Source organism: Phyllostomus discolor, chromosome 3 (assembly GCF_004126475.2).
Source record: "Phyllostomus discolor isolate MPI-MPIP mPhyDis1 chromosome 3, mPhyDis1.pri.v3, whole genome shotgun sequence".
NCBI lineage: Eukaryota > Metazoa > Chordata > Mammalia > Chiroptera > Phyllostomidae > Phyllostomus > Phyllostomus discolor.
The window spans coordinates 167,012,965-167,032,135 of NC_040905.2; the positions used below are offsets into that span (position 1 = coordinate 167,012,965).

The 19,171-nt window shown below is 47.4% G+C and overlaps 1 protein-coding gene across 3 annotated transcripts in view; it reads right to left on the reverse strand.

The window, feature by feature from the left end:
* Nucleotides 1-19,171, reverse strand: part of APBA1 (amyloid beta precursor protein binding family A member 1) — a 196,024-nt gene that overhangs the window by 47,775 nt on the left and 129,078 nt on the right. For all 3 annotated transcript variants that reach the window (XM_036021734.1, XM_036021735.1, XM_028529944.2), the window contains exon 2: nucleotides 13,097-14,370. In XM_036021734.1, the coding sequence (XP_035877627.1) occupies nucleotides 13,097-14,302 (1,206 nt within the window). In that variant the 5' untranslated portion in view covers nucleotides 14,303-14,370. The remainder of the gene's footprint in view (nucleotides 1-13,096; nucleotides 14,371-19,171) is intronic.

Sequence of the window (19,171 nt, forward strand, 5' to 3'; positions counted from 1 at the left end):
CTCTCCACGGGTCACCTGGGACTTCCAAAAAACAGGCACACCCGATTATATTCCTCCCATCCTGGAAACTGCCCACTCCCCTAGTCTATTCCTGTTCTGTGCACTTACTGCTACTACTGAGGGAAACACAGAGGATGGTTTACAATCTGACAGGACTAAGAGAAGAAAAGAAAAGGCAAAGTGGTAAACATTGTTCCGAAGCCTGTGGGTCCACCTACCTCATCTTCCTGACACTCAAATTGGTACATCCAAAAATTCTCCATCTTCACAGGTGCTTTGGGGCAGCAGGGCCAGCTCTGGTGCCTCCGCTTGTGAGCTGAGCCCAACTCCTGACCTCAGTGTCCGTCTGGTGGTTTGTTTCCAGTGGTGTTAGATGCCCCAGTCAATAATGCAGCTTGTAACAGGAGCTGTGCCCACCTCCCAGGGTGTCTGACCCGTCCACATTAACCCCTCCCCGCCCGAATGGCGCACGCAGCCTGTCACGCATTACTGGTCGATCATCGTCACCTGATGTTCTTCCACAGGGGCTGGCCTACCCCTTCTGGCAACGACACCTACTATTTCTGGGGAAAATAAACTCGGTTCTGAGGTGCTACCAGAAACTTTCACACATCTAAACTCTGCTATGTTTATAGAACTTGTGAATATAAAGTACCCAGCTCATGGGGAAGGAAGGGGCAGGAGTTGTGAAAAAGATGCTTTCTCAGGACCCGTGTTCAAATGCACCTGAGCATTTTAAGAGACCACTGTGGCCAGCAGGACCTGGGCTTCTGGGGACATGGGATGCTGGAAGTGGCCTCTCACCACCCCCTCACGTGTGCCGAGTGCCTCTGACATCCTTGCACTGCAACCTGAATCAGGGGCAAACGAACCAGCCACACAAACACAGAGCAGAAAGCTGCCCCCAGGGCGAGCATGGTGTGACCCAAACCAACGAGGAATCCCAAACTGGGTTCAAGAGCTGGACCATATCTGCTGGTCCTCAGCAGACTACAGGAGAGTCAAGAAATCCAGGTGGAGGGAAACTGAGGTGGGCAGGGTTGTTCTGAAAGCAGAGGACAGGAGGCAGACAGAGAGATCTCCCAGAGTGAACCCATCTCTTAAAGATCTGTGGCAATGCAGAGTGTGGGGATGCGTGAAAGAGGAAAGGCATAGGACACCTGAGAGACTCATCCCAATTGATGGTCTCAGCCTTCTCTCTCACCCAAGTCTCTGCCAGGCACACTGACAGGCCTGAGTCCACTTGTTTTGTTAACAAGTTGTGATAGTGTCAAAGGGTAGAAAAAAGAGAAGCAAAGAACTTGAACAACTGACAGCTGGAAAACTCCCCTGTGCTTGCGGGGCGTCTCCTGTGCTGTGGACAACTGCAGGCCAGAGTGGGGGACAGGGCCAGAGGGAGGCTGTCCTCGGGCACGTCTCCCTTCTCGCTTGAGCTGCGGTTTCTGACTGCCTTGCTGGCAGCTGGACCGCCCCACCACCACCCAGGTCTGCCCGATGCCCCCGTGCAAGAACGCCTTTTCAACATGGTGAGCAGGGCAGGCAGGAGGTACACCTTCTTAATTTATAGCACTGGGTAACTCTCAAAACACTTTCTTCTTTCCATTTATTATTTAAAAAATAGAAAAATCTCTGAGTTTTGATTCTCAAATACCCAGATTGAACATCCCCTAACATTTATTTCTCCCCAGCCCATGGGTGAAGCCATTTCCCCCACTATCACTCTGAAAATGTGGTTTGGATTCATGAACCACTCAGGACAGGCTGAAGCCATTATAATCTTCACTGCTGCTGTGGAAAGCTTGTAATTTTTTCAGTTATTAATCAGAGAGCCATCATAACACACAGACTCAAAATCACCAGAGAGACTGCAAACACACACACACACACACACACACACACACCCTGCTAGGCCTTCTGGAAAGTTATAGAAAGCATCTACACACAGTGTCCCTTTGGAGTCACAATTCAGAATTCTTTCCTCCCTTTTAATGTTCAGTCGGCACCTGAAACCTCCTTAATTATTCACCACTGCCTTCTCCATGCCTCATCAATAATGGATAACACCCATGATGGAAAACTTCACTGCCACAAGGAGGTGGTGGAGACGGGAGCATAAAGAACAGGATCCACACCCGAGGGAGAAACCAAGGCACCGAGATGCCAGCTGGCCCCCGGCCCTGTTCTTTGCTGTTCTCCCTGCACCGTTAAGACCCCTGGACTCTGTGCCTCTCAACCTTTTGTGGGTCACGGCACATGTCAACTGGAGAAGCCCTGGAGCCCCAGAAGAAGCTGTTGGATGTGAAGACAAAATGCCAGGGTGGGGGCCCAGTTTGCCCCATCCCCACAATTCAGGGGATCATCGGCACTCTGGTTGAAAAGTTCTGCCGTAACTTACAAATGAGTCTGTATAGCAAATTCCTTCGACACTGGCAGTTCCTCAAGAACAAAGTTAAAATCCTTCTTACAAAGAATCCACATGGATACGCTTGTTCCTTCAGGACAATCCCTCGTCTTTCTTGTTTCTACAGGTGCTCTGAGCCCCAGCTCCCTCGGACACAGCCACCTGCCCCGTCTCTGCTGGCTCACACGCCTGTTCCCTTTCCCACCACTTTGGCTTCATCCTGCCTGTCATTTCAGAGTCTGCAGATCTGCCTGTTCTCAGCCAGACAGAATAAACCCAGCCCTGGAGTGGGGAATGGCTGGCAAGGCCAGCAGCTGCTGTGTCCTCAGGTTTTAAGCCCAGCAGCTCCTTGCTGGCAAATACCAAACACGATGGGCAGGCTCCTCGGATGGCGCTCACTGATCTCCACCTCCCAGTATTCAGGCCCTCGTGGGAAAGACGGTGACTTCCTTGGCTATCAGACACCATGGTCTTCCGGTCCTGCACACTTCATTAAGTGAGCTGCCATGTGGGAGAGTGCCCTCGTGGAGAAAAGCCAAGGATGCCTCTGGCCGATAGTCAGCTGGGAAGTCCAACAGCCCGTGAGGATCTGAACGAGCACATGAGCTTGGGAGCAGGTCTTTCTCCAGAGGGACCTTGGGATGACCACAGGCCATGGACACCTTGATTGTGGCCTCTGAGAGAACCTAAAGCGGAGAGCCAGTTAAGCCATGCCAGCTAGATTACGGACCACAGAGACTGTGTGAATTCAATGTGGCTTGTATTATGCCACTAAGTTCTGGGTGATTTGTTATGCAGCAGTAGATCACTAATAGCTAACACACCAAATAAGGCTTCAGATGAACGCCTCAGGGGCAGAGGACATTTGTTGGTCTTAACAACAGACGAGCCTAGAGTAGATCTTAGACTATGCCCAGGTGGGGCCCGTGTCCCTTCTAGCCAGAGCCTGAATCTCAGTTGCTGTTCCGTCGTGGGGTCCTGGGCAGTGCCTGATTTTTGGAGGAACTTGAAATACTTGATGAATGAGTGGGTGATAAATTGTGAGACAGACTCTCGGTTTGTAAACAGGGACAGTAGTCATGATTCCTTTCAGTTCATGGACGAAATGATGAACAGCGGAGCTCTGAGGTCAGGTCCTTCTTCTTATTCACAGACAATGTCCTGTATGTAATTGGTGTTGATTAAACCCAAAAGAGTTGTCAGGGGAAAGACTACTCAATAGAACAATGGTAACAACTCAACCCAATCACTTTATGGTGCTTTGCATGGTGGGTGGTTGAGAACACATGTTATTCCTTTGATGTCATTCACTCATGTAAGGAGGGGTGTCCTATCAGTTTCCGAGGTCTGCTTGGTGACACACACTGGGGCCCATTTCTGCTGCCCAGACAGCAGATCCTTTGGTTCTAAGGTTATGCTTCTGGATAAGGTTCTGGCATGCTGACCCGGATGACTGGCCAGCCGACTTTTTTATACAAAGTCTGAGCCATAGAAGAGAACAGAGTAGGTTTCGGGGCCCACATTGGGACATCTACTCCTCCATAGGAGGCCAGGAGAGCAGTCTGAGACAAGGATGCATGGAGTCTAACCCTTTTCAGGCCACAGGCAGACACAGAATGGAGCGAACTATCCTAGATCCCTGCCCTCAGGTGCCAGGAATACGTCACATGCCAACTAGGAACTGATCCACATGGGGGAATCATGCCTCAGCACAACATAAATTCATCCGAAAGTCTGGCTACTTGAGTTCAGATCCCATTCCAATTTCATCTCTTATTGTCCACATCCTGGAAAAACTATGGCTGGCTGGAGCTCCCTGAGGAGGGTGCATCCACAAAAGGAAATCTCTCAACTTAGCGTATCTTAAGAGGAGTCTTTCATGAACAAAGAATCCTCCAGCAGTAAAGCAGTTATTTTTACTCACCCTTTTAGGTCTGACAACATGACCCCAAGGTCAACAGGATAAGATGGTGCTAACAAGCCTTAATGAATTAGCATGTGAACTGATCTTGGTCAATAGTTTCCAAGTAACAGTAAAAAAAACAACAATAGGTAGGCTGATGCTGAATTCAGGGCAGGGGGGAAAAGGGAGCGAGGGCAGGGGGGAGGTGACATTAAGGAAATGAAGGCCCACAAGAAGAAAGGAGGTTCCTCCACCCTCTTTATATCATCTTTCTCAAACTTTTTTTTAAGGTGGGTACAAAAGTGCACATGACGAGTGAGGCAGGTGTTAACATCAGGCCCTCACTTCCCAGGGTTTTGACAGTAGCTCCTTCTCAGCTAGACACTGGCTGGTTTCTGACTAAGAAGTGTGAGTGCTGAGCCAGTTTTCTGCCTCAAAATACTTTCTCCAATTGGTCTTTAATGCTAAAGGAGCTGTATGGTCTCAGTCTGGTGGGGGCTGCCTAGACATACCTGGAATTATTACTTCCTGGGGAATCTCCTTATTTTTGCCTAAGACAAAGGCCATGAGATATCCAAAATGATGTGCCCTCTAAAGCTCTGTGAAGTGTGCTAAAGACAGTGATTGGCCAGCCAAGGCTACTGGGTCATATGGCCCAGCTATTTTCAGCCATTCCACCCGGGAAACTGAGGTCAAAATGGCCAGGTTGGCCCCAAACCTCCTTTGATCCATTCCCAGTCTGATTTAGCTTGTTTTTGGCATCCCACTGAAACACGGTCTAGCCAACACAATAGGCCAACTGGGCATGCCAAGCAGGCAATGAAGAGCCTGTTTCTCAATGAGGGAAGAATCAGGAGAGAGAAATGGCCGGTGGGACTCTCCAGGAGACTGAGGTGGCCTTTGTTGAAATGAAATCACACCCTCTCTGTGGCTGCTCTCGGGAAAGTGCCAGTGCAAACTGTTTTAAAGAAAGTGGCTGGAGAAACTCCATTTTTGTATTAAGAATGGGTTGCCAGTTGCACTCGCAATGGAGGTATCTCTTCTCATTTTGAAGATAATCACGTTTATACATAAATCACATTTCAGAATTCCCCAGGACTACATGGACCCAGAATTTAATTGGGTTACATATAGAATTCAATTATCTCTGATATATCTGCTCCTTTCCCTGCACCTTCCCTTCCTCTCCTGTATAACCCAGTCTACTTATCATAGAAAATGTCCAGAGTGCACAGTTGGGAGAACTGACATAATTTTTCTAAAAACTCCTGGGAAGTTTCTTGAGCTCCAACTTATTAAGAGAGCGTGTCAGACACCCAAACTGTGGTCCTCTATGCTGTGCTTCTATCTAGAAGGTGGTAATAAAATTATCTCTGGCGAAATCGTCCATTCTCTTCCCTGCTGCTTGGCCTGTCACTTCTCGGCACAGGTTCACATAGACACCAACTAGTGAGACAATCCATTAAAAAGCTGAGAAAGATTCCTCTTGGGAGGGGAATCAGGTGAAGAGAAAAATTGGAGCCTGGGGCTTTAAAAAAAAAACCCCAATCTTTCCAATCACTTATTTTCATGCCACGGAGCACAAAGTAATCGCAGCCCTTGCCTTCTGCTGTGCAGACCGTTGCACAGGTTTGCTCTGCTGACTCTGCCAAGGCCACGGACTAGTGTCAGTGAGGGGGGAACTGGCCCGGCCTTGTAAACAGTGCCTGCCTGGAGCTGAACCCCCGGGGGAAACTCTGAAGGCAAGTTAAAATAATCAGAGATAATATTTCAAATCCAGGAGGAGAGAGCAAAAGCACATACTCTCCTGTTTCCTCTTGTTTCCTCATAATTGAAATGAATTATCTGCTCTCCAATAGAGATTTCAAGGTCAAGGCTTTGCCTTTTGAAGTTGCAACAGTAAGATCATTACATCTTCAAAAAGTTACGCTGGTCACATCAGGCCCTCACAGTTCATAGAAAAATGGCTCATTTTTGTTGTTGTCATTAGGGACCACTAAATTCTTTTCTGTTGAGCATTACTCTCCACTGGCAGAGACACAGCAATTTACTGCTGATCCTAAGTTGCAGGATGGGCCATTAAATGTACCCTGGGGAAGGAAGGCATCTTGAAAACACTTACTTTTTAGAGTAAAAACCATTCACCTAAATAAGTATACAAACCTGAGGAGAAATGTATGCATTCACACTGGACCTCTGCAGTTGCTGGTGTCTTCCTGCTATCCTTCCCACATGTGTTCAGTGGTTTCCAAGCCGGAGCCCATTTTCAAGCCCACAGCTCCAGAACACACCAGGGTTTCAATGTCACAGTGCAAACCCACTTACCAATTAAGGTTCTTCACCTCCAGTGGAACTGCCCCCGCCTTGACCTACTTTTTCCTTCTCTACTCCTGTGTGTGTGATGTCAGCCAAATGGAAGCGTGTACACTTGATACACACACAAACACATCACAAAACTAAAATGGGAAACTCAGAGCATTTATCTTACCATAGTACAGTGAATGCAAAGTCATTCTTCTAAAAACTGTGCCTGTAACATACAGAAGTGTTTGCCTTTTTCAGACAAGTAAAACAGACAGTAACAATGAAAGGATACCTCTGCATAGTGAGTGAACTCTAAAAAATGATTCCAACTCTTCTATCATTTTAATTTAAGGCAAAGAAATACAAGAATGTATTTTTAAAAGTCGAACATTACTGCCTACTTTACAGCAAACACCAAGGTCCTTTTCCCTCCTTCTCTCCACTCTTAAGCCTCTGAGTGTTTCTTCTGGTAGTTACTATGATACTCGCGAGTGGCATGTTTACACCACTCATGTCCATTTTTCCAATTTAGACTTGGCTTCTGCTGTAAAGGACTAGAGTTTACCACTTTTGTACTCCACCTTCCCTCACCCTCCCAATGTTACACTTTCCGGTCAATCCATATTCAGTATCTGTAGTCTGAAGACTGTGCACTTGTTTTTCCCTGCTGAGATGCATGCATTGTATTATTGCATTTCTTGTCTGTATAACAGTTGTTTTTAGTGAGAAAAAGAACTGAATTGTTTTCCCATTTGTTTAGTTTTCTGTGTATTAATAATTCATGCCAAACGCTCCTGAAACCACCTAGGATTCCCCTCAGTGCAATCCTATTAGGAAAGCTCTCATTTCCATTCTTTCTGGAAACCTCCTAGGCCACATGACATTGGGTGCTTCCTTGGCCTGCATTATAGCTGTCACCTGGGATGTCATTCCCCGACACCCTGAAGGGCCCTTGTCTCTTTCCCATGTTGGAGCCCGTTTCCTGGATCTTGCATCTTTCTGATTTATGCTCCCATTTGGGGGTGGCGACTGTCTAGTAGCTTCCTGAGAAAGGGCATATGGGAGGGACATTTTCTGGGGCTCTGCATGTCTGCAAACACCGTTAGTCCACCTTCTCACCTAACTGGAAATCAGACTGGGTCTAGGTCTCCCAGTTTTTTTGAGAAATTCAACATTATGGTGATTCTTGATCATCTGTAACCTGCTTTTATGTTTCTGAAAGCCCACGGGATATTCCCTTTCTCCCTGTGTTCAGAAATTCCTTTGCTTCTTTTTTTTTTCATTGTTCTAGGTACCCAGTGGAATCTTTTAATCAGAAATTCTCATGTCAGTTGATTCTAGGGAACAATCTTTCATAATTTCTCCCTTTTTTCTATGTTCCTACCATTTTCCATCCTTTTGCCCTAATTCTTCCACTTGAAGATTTCCTCTTTGTCTTCTAACCTTCCTACTGAAGGATATTTTTTAAATGTTACCTTTAAATTTCTGCTGTCATATTTTTCAGTTAACAAGTGTGTAAAATTTTTTTAAATGGTATCCTATCCTAACGTAATGGCTTCCCTACACCCCCTTTCCTTTGGGAGGATACTGATAAGCGCTGGATAGTTTCTTTCCGCTCTGAGCACCGCCTCTGACTTCTCTGAGTTCCTTCTTTCATTTGCTTGTTTTTGGTGACTTTGTCTTTCACATTAGAGATGTTTTTCAAATGTCTGGTGATCCTTGGATGTCCACGTATGTTTAACAGTGTGTCTCAAAAAGCCCACATTATGGCAGTAACCTTTACTGTGGGGTGATGTGATGGAGACCCAGTATTATGCTTGCAACCCCCCAAACACGAGCATCTGTAGGTATCTTCTCCAGGGCCCATTTCCCCAGAGAGGAATACTCTAGTCTGCCACTGGGCTCTGGGGTCGGGTGGGTTCTAGGTTTGACAGCTAAGACCTCAAAGGTGTCCCGAGTCCCACTGCTTAGCAGGCCCTGGGTTCCTCAAGGCTCTTCATGCCCAGTCTCAGCTGTGGCTAGTGTCCCCAGTTCCAGCGCTTCCCTGGTTCACCCTTTCTTTACAGCAAACCTCCCATCTTCTGTGGGCTGGGGGAGGAGCTGTCAGCCAGTCACATGAGCTGCAAAAGGGATCTAGAGTGCAACCTCTCCCGGACAGACTTTCAAACAGTCCTTTTCTCCCAGCCATACTCTTGCCACTTTAGGTATCTGGTGTCTCGAATTCCCAAGCCTATCTTGGGGGGCCACAGCACAAATTCTTATAGACACTCAGCAGAGAAGACAAACAGAAACCTATCAGGATCCTTGTCAGGCTCCATCAGGCTAGGCTATGGTAACAAACCACCCAGGTCCCCGAGGCTGGAAACAACAAAGGTGGATTCCTCTCTCACAATGCGTGTCCACAGGGTCAGCAGGGGACCCTGTTCATCATGGTCACTTGGGACCTGTGCTAATAGAGGCTCTGAGTCCTGTGACATGAGGCTGCTGGGAGAGAATTCTGCCCTCAGTGGCTTCTGCCTAGAGGTAGCATCGACTGTTATTGCTCCTATGGCATAGGCCATGGCTACTTTGAGGGGATGAGGAAGTGTGGTGCGGGAAGAAGAGGACAGCTGGACATCCTGGGGAGCACTAATGTCCACCACAGCCAGTCACCACTTTGGTGATGCAGTTTTGTTGTTCTCAGCTTGCTGCTGTTTCCTCTGTCTCTTGGTACTTGTGGCTTTATATATATATATTTAATTTTACTGTCATTTTGGTGTAGCTCTCAGAGGGAGCAGAGATAAACACCATTTCAAGCTGTTGAACACACCACTTAAAGTAGCCAACACTCTCCAATTAATGCTGGGTGCCGTTACCGCCTATCTTGGATCCTATTGCGACTCTGTCCTCTACTCAGAACGCCTTTGCTGCATAAAAAGAGATCGGGAGGCTGTGGAACTTTTCAGAACTGGTCATTTATTAACAACAGTTTTCAAGAAGGGCATTGCTAGGCTGTTTTCAAACCCATATCTGGAAAAAGAGAAAGTCTACTAGAAGCAAAGCACTAGTATTCTTTAAATTTCCAGAAAACAATGATTTCCAGCAGTGCTGAGAGTTAGTGTGTGTTCAATAAGTTCTTGCTAATGAGCAACCCCATCTTCGCACTCCATGCGAGTCACCAGGAAGCAAAAGCCAGTTTGCCCCAGGTGAAGAGAAAAATGCTCAGGTTCTGGGGGAATTATAAGTCCTGCTAGAAGCAGATGTAGCTCTCAGCAGTCATCCCTGGCAAGTGGTAACGTGGGCGTGTTTTACGCGCTTCACCATAGCTTCCGGTCATGCCAACGGAGAATGGACACACTGTTTCTGCAACAAGAACTGCAGGGCCACTTCCCCGGGCCTGCTGACCCTGCTGATAACCACAGCAGGACGCCCCTGCTGTTAAAACTGTGCACGTGCTAACGAAAGCTAGGGGTCAAATCCACAGACATCATGTAGGAAACTACCTAGATGACAGCTTTTTCCCTTTTAAATCAGTGGTTCTTAATCTTTCCTAAGCTTGATCACAGGGAGAATTTACAAAACAAAGTGAAACAAAACCAGAAAACAAACAAAAAGCCTCAAACCCCAGATCCCTGGGCTCCACCAGGTATTCTGATTTAGAAAGGAATGGCAGTAATTTGTATTTTTAACAAGTATCTCCCAGTCATACTGCTTTTAATAGTACTTCCCATCTTCTACGTGGAATGAGCACTCAGTAAGTATTTTTTGATGCTGATGTGGAAATCAACAGAACATATATATTTATATACCGCCCCCATACTACCATCAAAGAGGCAGCAAATGAAGGACCTTCCTATAGCTATGGCATGACAGATGAAATACAACCCCAAAATTCAAATGGCTTAAAACTGACTCGCAGAATATTTTAAAGCACAGTTAGGTTTTTGGTTTTGCTTTGTATTAACTATTCATAACCCAATAAGCTTTACTCACCAGTTTCTTAGCATCAAGCTGAGTTTCTGGGAGTCTGGGTTTCTAAAGCATCATCTAATATTCTATAATCAATTCTACCTTTGGAATGAAACACTAAGAGAGAGGTTTAAGGTGTCCTAGTGTAAATGAGTAAGAGCAAGCCTCCTGCCCTAGTGTAGGCTGTGCTGTGGGTTCATCGTGAGGCTGCTGGGAACGCGTGGTTGAGCTGGTCATTTCACAGGAGAAAGCTAAAGGAGAGGCCAGCATCTGGACTTGATGCTCCTATGGCTTTCTCCAAGTTTCTAAAACAATATAGAACCAGGCCTCTTGCCAGCTCCCTACTTTTGAAAAGCTGCTCCATTTCTACTTCATTCAAAAAATGCTTGTTGTAATCCCCTTCCCCTCCTAGCTGGGAGGAACCTGGAAACAGCTGGAGGTCCAAGGGAATTCTACCTGTGGGCACACCTGTTTTGAACCTTTTGGGTGTGAAGCCCGGAAAACAGAAGAGAGGCACAGGGCATTGTGGACCAGGCTGACTCAATGCTGCCCCTTTGCTAGGGAGGATGCAGATCCTGTGCCAACAGTTTTCCAGCTCTTCCTTCAAGGTGCCAGAGATAAAACCAGCCAACAGCAAATGTCGATTGTTACTAAAAGAGGAGGTGAGTGATACCTCTCTGACCGGCATAGCCCTTCCGGTACAAGTAAAATGAACAGCTTCCAATAATGGTTTCTTACTCCAAAAGATATACTGAGAAGTAGCCTAGTGCCATTGTAAAATGAAGAATTAGATGAAATTGAATTGAACCTCTTGGACGTTTTTTACTCCAAGCTCCCATTTTAATTGAAATTGCTTAAAAATTTTTCAAAAGAATGGGAAGGTGAGTCGAAGCAGAAAGGGAAGCTTTATAATCAGGCAATGGGGCAAAGGTTAGTCTTCTTGATTTATTTTGTATAGATTGTAGCACTCAAGCTTGCCATGTTATCACATTTTTAGGTATTTCAAAAATGAAAAATAAAATGTTGACAGGGACAGCAATAGGTTTCTGCACCTCTTCACAAACAAGCACGATTCAGTTTAAAGCCAAAAATACGTGTCTTTTGTGACATGAAAAGCACACCCAGGTACGACCGGAAGGGAAAACTAAGCACTTACTCAAAGCCACATTGAGGCACAAGTGGGTGAAAAACTGCAGAAACTCCTGGCACAAAAGGGCTCAAAAATGTTTCCCCTGAAAAGGCCTCACTCTCTGTCTCAAACCTTTCAGGGGTTTCTTTAAAGCAGTGGTTCTCACATTCTGGTACGGGACCAGCTGCAACAGCATCACCTGGGAACTTGTCAGTGACAATGTCATGCTGAACGTCACCTGAACCCTGTGAGCCCAGAAAACAGCAATGGTTAGGAGCCATGGCTGCCCCCCACCCCCACCAGTGCTTCTGTGTTTTGGCAACAGCTTCCCGCAAAGAGCCCCCCACCCCATATGACTTAGATAAGACTCACAGGTGCCCTTGTCTACCTAGGACAAAGCCAGACAGACCGTCCACATTCACACTGGCTGAACTTGGGATTAATCAGAACAAAGTATTGGTTAACCAATCTTTGGTTAAGCTTCTCTTCTTCCTCCAGGTCCTTGAACTTTGGCTAGTCTGCAATCCCTCCACAACAGCCCTTCCTGACACTGTGCTGGTCTCAGGTTAAAACATTCTCTCATCTGCGAATGCATCCAAACATGCTTTCTTCCCACTTCCTCATACCTGTCCTTTTTGCCTATCTCTAGAGCCCCTTGCAGATCTCAGAGTCAGAGATTCTCCTACTGCTAGCCCTCCCCCCCCCTCCCCCATTACAATAGCACCCTTCTCCCCTTGGGAATACTCCTTTCCAACAGTCTCTCCTTATTCAATAAAGATTTGCGGTGTTTTGTTTTGACATTAGAAATACAAATTCTCAGGTCCCACCCTAGACCTTCTAAATGAGAGAGGGTGGGGAGGCAGGGGGTGGAGGGTGCGCCTAAAAATCTGTTTCTGAACAAGTGCTCTCGGGGTAGTTTGAGAACCACTGATTCACAGCAGTGCCTGTAATGTCTAATTAGTGCATTCAACACTTTAACTCCCAGTCACCTGTGTTCCGTTCTTTTCTTTCTTGCTGGTGGCCAGCTGCTTTTTATTTCTATTTATTTTTAATTTTTTAATTGTATTTTTTCCAGTACTATTTAATCCCTTTATACTCCCCTCCTCCCTGCAATCATCACACTGTTGTCCAAGTCCCTGAGTCCATTTTTCCTTTCTGCTGGACCCCTCCCCCACAACTTCCCTCCCCCATCCATAGCTGTCATCCTGCAAAAAGACTGTCTCTATTTTTTTTTTTCACTCGCGCTTAGGTGCAAGCTATTTTTGAGGCTTTTTGTGAACACATTTTTAGCACCCCCACAGACCACTGGTCTTATAAAGTCACTTTCCAATGACAGACACGACCACGCAGCACCAGTTTCCCCTCCTGACCACGCGCAAATCCGAGCAGGCCGGAACCCACACATACTTACATCTCCGTCCCCCGGCCTCTGATCCTCACAATCTCTGGTGGGACTAATATCCTGGCGCATGACCCAGATGGGCTCTTTGGGCTCGTCGGGGGTGTAAGGCGAACGGATGGTCCTGGTTTTCACCTCCTCGATGGCCTCCTTGATGTCCTTGATGGCCAGCGAGATGGCATCCCTCTTCTCCTTGTTGTACCGCTGCACCGCTTCGCCGCCGGCGCTGCTGGCCGACCGCTGCTGCCCTGCGGGTGTTTGCGGCTCGGGGCTGTCGGGGCCGCCCCCGCCGGGCGTGGAGGCACGCTCCAGGTCCTGCTCGGCCTCCGGCATGTCCTCAGCCGCTTTGTCAAGACTCTGAGAGCTCATGCTCTGTTTGACCTCCGCCACGATCTGGTCGATGTCCTCCTCCTGCTCATAGCTGTCCATGCGCGGGTAGGGAGCGAACTCGGCCTCCTTTTCGGGGCTGTCCGACTCGCCGTCCGAGCGCTCGTCGTAGTGGTGCAGCCGCGCGCCCAGGGCCTCCTGGCGGTACGCTGCCGCCTCGTCACGCTCCTCCTCGTACAGCCGCAGACCCTCGTCGCGCGCGTCCAGCTCGGGTGCGTCCCCGATCTCCTCGTACACGTGCTCCTGGAGGCCCCCGTAGTCGGCATAGGGCTCGGCATACGGCTCGTCCTCGCCGCGGTGGAAGAGCCGGTGCGTGTAGACATAGCCCGAATAGGCCGCGTTCATGGCCTCTTCGTGCTCCAGCGAGTGGAAGTGCAGGTGGTTGGGCAGCGCGCGGCGGTGCGTGGCCTCGGCGTGCTCGGCCTCCGCCTGCTCCGTGTACTCCTCGGCCTCGGGTCTGTACTGCACGGCGTAGGCGCTCTCGTCCTCCGGGTCCTGCCCGCGCTCCGGGTCGTAGCCGTCGCGGGCCGCGGCGATCACGTCGCCCTCAGCCGTGTCCGTGTGGTTGTGGAAGCCGCTCTCCGTACTGGCCGAGCGCGCCAGGCAGTCCCCGCGCTCTTCGTCCTCCTGCGGCCCAGGCTGGGTGCCGAGGTCCTCGACGGCGCGCCCGCGCGGGGCCCGGCCCGCATAGTGCTGCTGCGGCTGCGGCGGCTGCGGCTGCTCCTCTTCCACCTCGGGGCGCTCCAGGTCGGCCTCCACCGACTCGTTCACCTCCCCGCCTGCCGCCTCGTCGGTCACCTCCACCTCCGCGGCCCCCTCCAAGTGGTTCATGGTGGGCGTCGGGGACGGCTGGGAGAGAGGCTGGGCGGCTCACTGCACTCTCATTTTGTCTCACCCGGCTGGAAAAACAAGAGGGCGAGGGAGGGTGTTAGGTGGTTCAGGCTGTCGTCTTGAGCCCCGTACCAAGATGGCCATAAAAACAGCTGCCATTGATCCCTTCTGAATCTTTGTCCATTAAAATAAATGATTGCAAATTTAAGCTCACTCTGACAGCACATAGTTCATTTTCCTTGTATCCCGTATTGTAATTTGTAATTACATACCTACTTGTTTAATTGCTTACTGGCTTTCTTCTCCCTTACCCACTCCTTCTACTGAGAGCCTCACGAGAGCGTTAGTTCTCCTCCGAGGGCGCTAGTTCCCCACCATGCTTACTATTCAGGCTCCATTTCCGATGCACATGAGTAAAGAGAACTAAACTGAAAGGGTCGAGTGACACATTTTCCATCTGCTGAGAAATAAATCTCTAAACTAGGATCCTAAATATCTTTAGAAACAATTCTTCAAATTTCAAGGAGAGAAAAATCTTAACATGTTTTGAAGCCCTTGCTATCAATACGAATAAACAGCCATTCTGGGGGAAGCTCTCAGCCCCACCAGCGGGCCACCGGCCTGCCATTACTGGCTATTTCTTCACGGGTGGCCGCACAGGAGACTGGACTCATTTCCTGCAGCAGCGTGTTAACGCTGTTACACAGGGAGAAGAGACTCAGAGCTGTCAGTTTGTGGTGAATATTCAAGGCGGTGGAGATACAGGATCCAGGGTTTTCCAAACTTGTTTGACTAGGAAACTTCCCCCTCCAAGAGGCCAGCATTCTGACAAATGCACTTACAGCAACACTGACTAAGATCACTTTCCCAGACATTCCCTACAACATGTGGACCAGAACAGGCCACCCATGTTTCCTGTATAAGGCCTCTCTGAAAAAGACAACAGGTTAAAAACTATATTATGTACAAATCATAAACACAAAGCTAGTGTTCACAGAGAGGGGCACTAAAAATACCAAACACTTCTCCAGGCCCTCCTGCTCTGTGGGTGTCGGCTGTGTGTGGACAGTGTTAGAAACACAGGAACAAGCACCAAAGCGTCCAAATGGCAACAGTTCATGATAGTCACTTGTCGAACTAAACAAACATTGTCTTCAGTAAAAATATATTTTTCTATCTTACATGCATTAAAAAGAAGTTTTAGTTTATTCTGTGCTAAAATTGTATTTGACCAGGGAATAGTGCCCTCTCATGGCACATGTATTGATTCAAAGGAAATGCAGTTTCCGTGCATGTGCACACACTAAGTCATGGTAAGGAAAGTTGCAAGAAACCTGTTCTTTGGGGGAAACGCTGTTATAATAATGTAGTTTTGGAAAGTGGAGTTTATATTCATGAGTGCATTTTCCTTACACCCCCATCCAAAGCCTCAGAGGAGTATTTATGCATGAAGCATTTTTATTTCACTTATCGCCATGTTTTCAAGAATATTGTTTGGGTGGTGGTATTGACAAGTTACTTAATAACAGGCATTTATTTGAGGAATTTCCCTCAGACAGAGGCAACCGGCAACCTTAAAAGATGGAGCTGACATTGGTGGTCACATCCACAGTTAGCACACAAGGTAACTGCTCCCCATAAGGTCTGTTCCCCATGCCCTTGCAAATTTGGGGGCAGAATTTACAAACGAATATTAAAGCTGTTTTTAAAGAATCCCAGGTTATTGTGAGAATATGTATTGATACAGCCTTTTTGAAATGCAATTTGGTAAGTTGAATTAAAATCTTCAAAAAAACCCCCGTACCTTTGCTACAGTAATTCTACGTATAGAAGTCTTAAAAACAAAGCAAACAAACAAAAAAAACCCACCCTCAGATATGGAGAAAGATGTTTCTCACTGTATTTGCTTTAAAAGCACAAATTATGAACGCTAATATTAAGTGCTAACATTTATTAACTACGAATGAGTACAGTGCTTACTTAGCATGTGAGTTCATACTGTGATCTAGGAAGAGGCGATTTTTCTTCACTGAGGAGCTGCACCTGCAGTTCCCACAGCACTCAAAGTCAGCCTGCCACAGCTGACCAAGTCCTGCCTCCTCACCCTCTCCCCCACCTTGGCTCCCAAACCTTGCCCACCTCCTGTGTTTCCTGTTCGGGTGAATGGCACCACCAGCCACCCAATCACCCAAGTCCCATATCCAGGAATCATTACCTACTTGTCTCTTTGCCTCACATCCTTCCCCAAACTGAGGACTGAGGCCATTGTCTTAATAACCCTTGCATCCTCCTCACTGCCACTGCCACTGCCACTGCCCGGCCTTGGTGTGTCTTGACTATACAATTGTTTCCCTAATTTCTCAGTCCCTTTCAGCCCAGCCTCCCACTGCCAGCCTAATGATCTTTCTAAAATACAAATCTCAATCCCATAACGCTATTTCTCAAACGCTTCAGCAATTCTTCTTTAGAGCATAGTATAAATGCTTAACCAACTACAAACCAGGCATTACTAGGCATTTTCTACATAGTGAGTCATTTAATTATCACACAAGCCTGTGAAGAGAGTACCGTTATATTCTCCTCATAGAGTATCATCAGCTCATTTAAAAATGAGGATATGCAGGCACCGTGGGGTGACTGCATGGGTCACACACCTGGGGAGTGATCGGACTGGTAGAACAGTGTCTGCTCTCGTTCTCTAGCTCTGTGCTCTGGGTGCTTGAGTCCTACTCCTGGCAAACAAAAACCTTGGGTCACGTGGCTCTGCAGGCCTCATTGCCATACTTAACCTGTACCCCAAATGCTGATACCCCCGAGTTCTGACTCTGGCCCTAACTGCCTCCCCCTAGCCTCACCCTATTTTTTACCTAGAACTTTCCTTTGGTGAACTGTCATTTCTTTCCCAGAGCAAGTTCATACTTGATGAGTTTCTATTGGTGAGGAACATATGCCAGCCTCCAGGCAATGTTCTGGGCACTGGGGCAGAGCAGTGACCAAGCCAAATAAGCTTTTCTGCTCCCAGGAAGCCCCCCATTCTAGTGAATGGGGGGAGGGGTGGATGGAAAGGAGAGAGAAACAGACATAATTATGTTAATAAACTGTGAAGAATAGGACCAATAAAAAAATGGCATTGATCCAGTCAAGATAGCATAGAGTATATAAAAGAAAATGGAGTCACTCATGTCAACTAAGATGACTGCCAGTCAGCCATGATACTTTGGTTTAAGAAGGAAACTACCTAAGTCATGCCAGACACATCTGGCAAGGAGACACACCTAAGATATCTGCAAATGTCACCAGAACATCCATGTCTGCAGAGTGGGACCATCCATGGACAGCCTCTGGGGAAAGTCCCCATTTGCCATCTGGGATGCCAAGACACTTACCAAGAGACCCAGAAGGGTGGCGTACAGCACTCTCAAGGGTATGCCTGAGGCAGGCTTTCAGCCGAGACAGCTGCGCTCCACACCCCAGAGTGCTGCTCCACACCATGCCGATCTCCCTTGGCTTTAGTGGCTGGAGGCTCTGCCCTGCTGGACTGGGGACTTTGACTGCCCTGCTGCCCTCCTAGCTCCAGAGATTCTTCCTTGTAAGATGCTGACGGCTCCCTTGCCCCCGTGCTGTCTTCCAGACCTGCAGACTAAGACTCTGGGACTCGGGTTTGTTATACCTCATTGACTGCTCTGTGTGTGTTGTATTTCTCTTAGATGATTAGAGTGTGAATAGCATATTAACATATGTTGATGTTCTACTTTGAGTGAACCTGCATTCAATAAAAACTGCATGAATAGCATAGTTATCTTGTATGACTCCTATCTATTCCTTGGTGCCAGCATGCTCAGCAGGCAGCTAGCCAAGCAGCTGCCCGGCTGACTTAGAGGAAAGACTCTATCATGAACATATGCTTCAACATAAATGAATGACATAACTTCAGTTAGCGAAAAGGTTTATGAAGAAAATAATACAAGGCAATGACAGAAAGTAATGAGGGGAGGGGGTTATGTAGACAGTGGCCAAAGGAGATGATATTTGCGCAGAGGCCTGAATGATAAAGGAAGAGACAGCCAAGAAGAAGGTCTGAGGGCCAGGTCTGGGGGTGAGAAGGGACTTGCTGTGTTCAAGGACAGAAATAGTGCTTGTGAAGTGAGTGAGAGATAGTGTGGTGGTGATGAGGACAGACAAGGGAAGGTACTGGGCAGGACAAGGCCTGGCACATTGGGGTAGAGAATTTGGATTTTATTTCAAGCACAGTGGCATGCTACTGGGGGTTTGTAAGCAGGGAAGTGATAGAGTCTAATTAACCCCACCCTTGTCCTCACTGTGCTTGTCTATCATTATATGTATTATTATTATAGTACCTGTCATTCTGAGTGACAATTGCTTATGCAGTCCTGGGGAAAAGAGGACCTGTCATTTATCTTTGATTCCGCAGTGCCAAGCACAGGGGGTACATGGTAGGTAGTTAACAAATTTCTAGTGGTTAAAAAGAAAACAATTATTTCCCCCCAGTATCTGGGTCCTTCTAGACATTGGCATGCTCAGCCTTCAGAGAAGAACTCTATTCATCTTTCCATCTTGAATCTTTGCTGCCTCATCCATCCATGAAACCTTCTGATGCCCTAAGTGCCCAGAGAACTCCACTGATCCAACATTTCCCTACATTTGAGTGTGTTGATCTAGTTGGCATTTAGTGGACACATACCATGCAGTGTGCAAAGCAAAGGGGATATGAATGTATCTTAACCATGGTCCAAGACCTCAAGGTCTGGCCACTTCAATAATAATAATACCTGATGATCAATGCAAAATAGAAATAGATTCAAACTACAAAAGAAGCCTAGTTAAAACAACAGCAGCAACCACATCTGC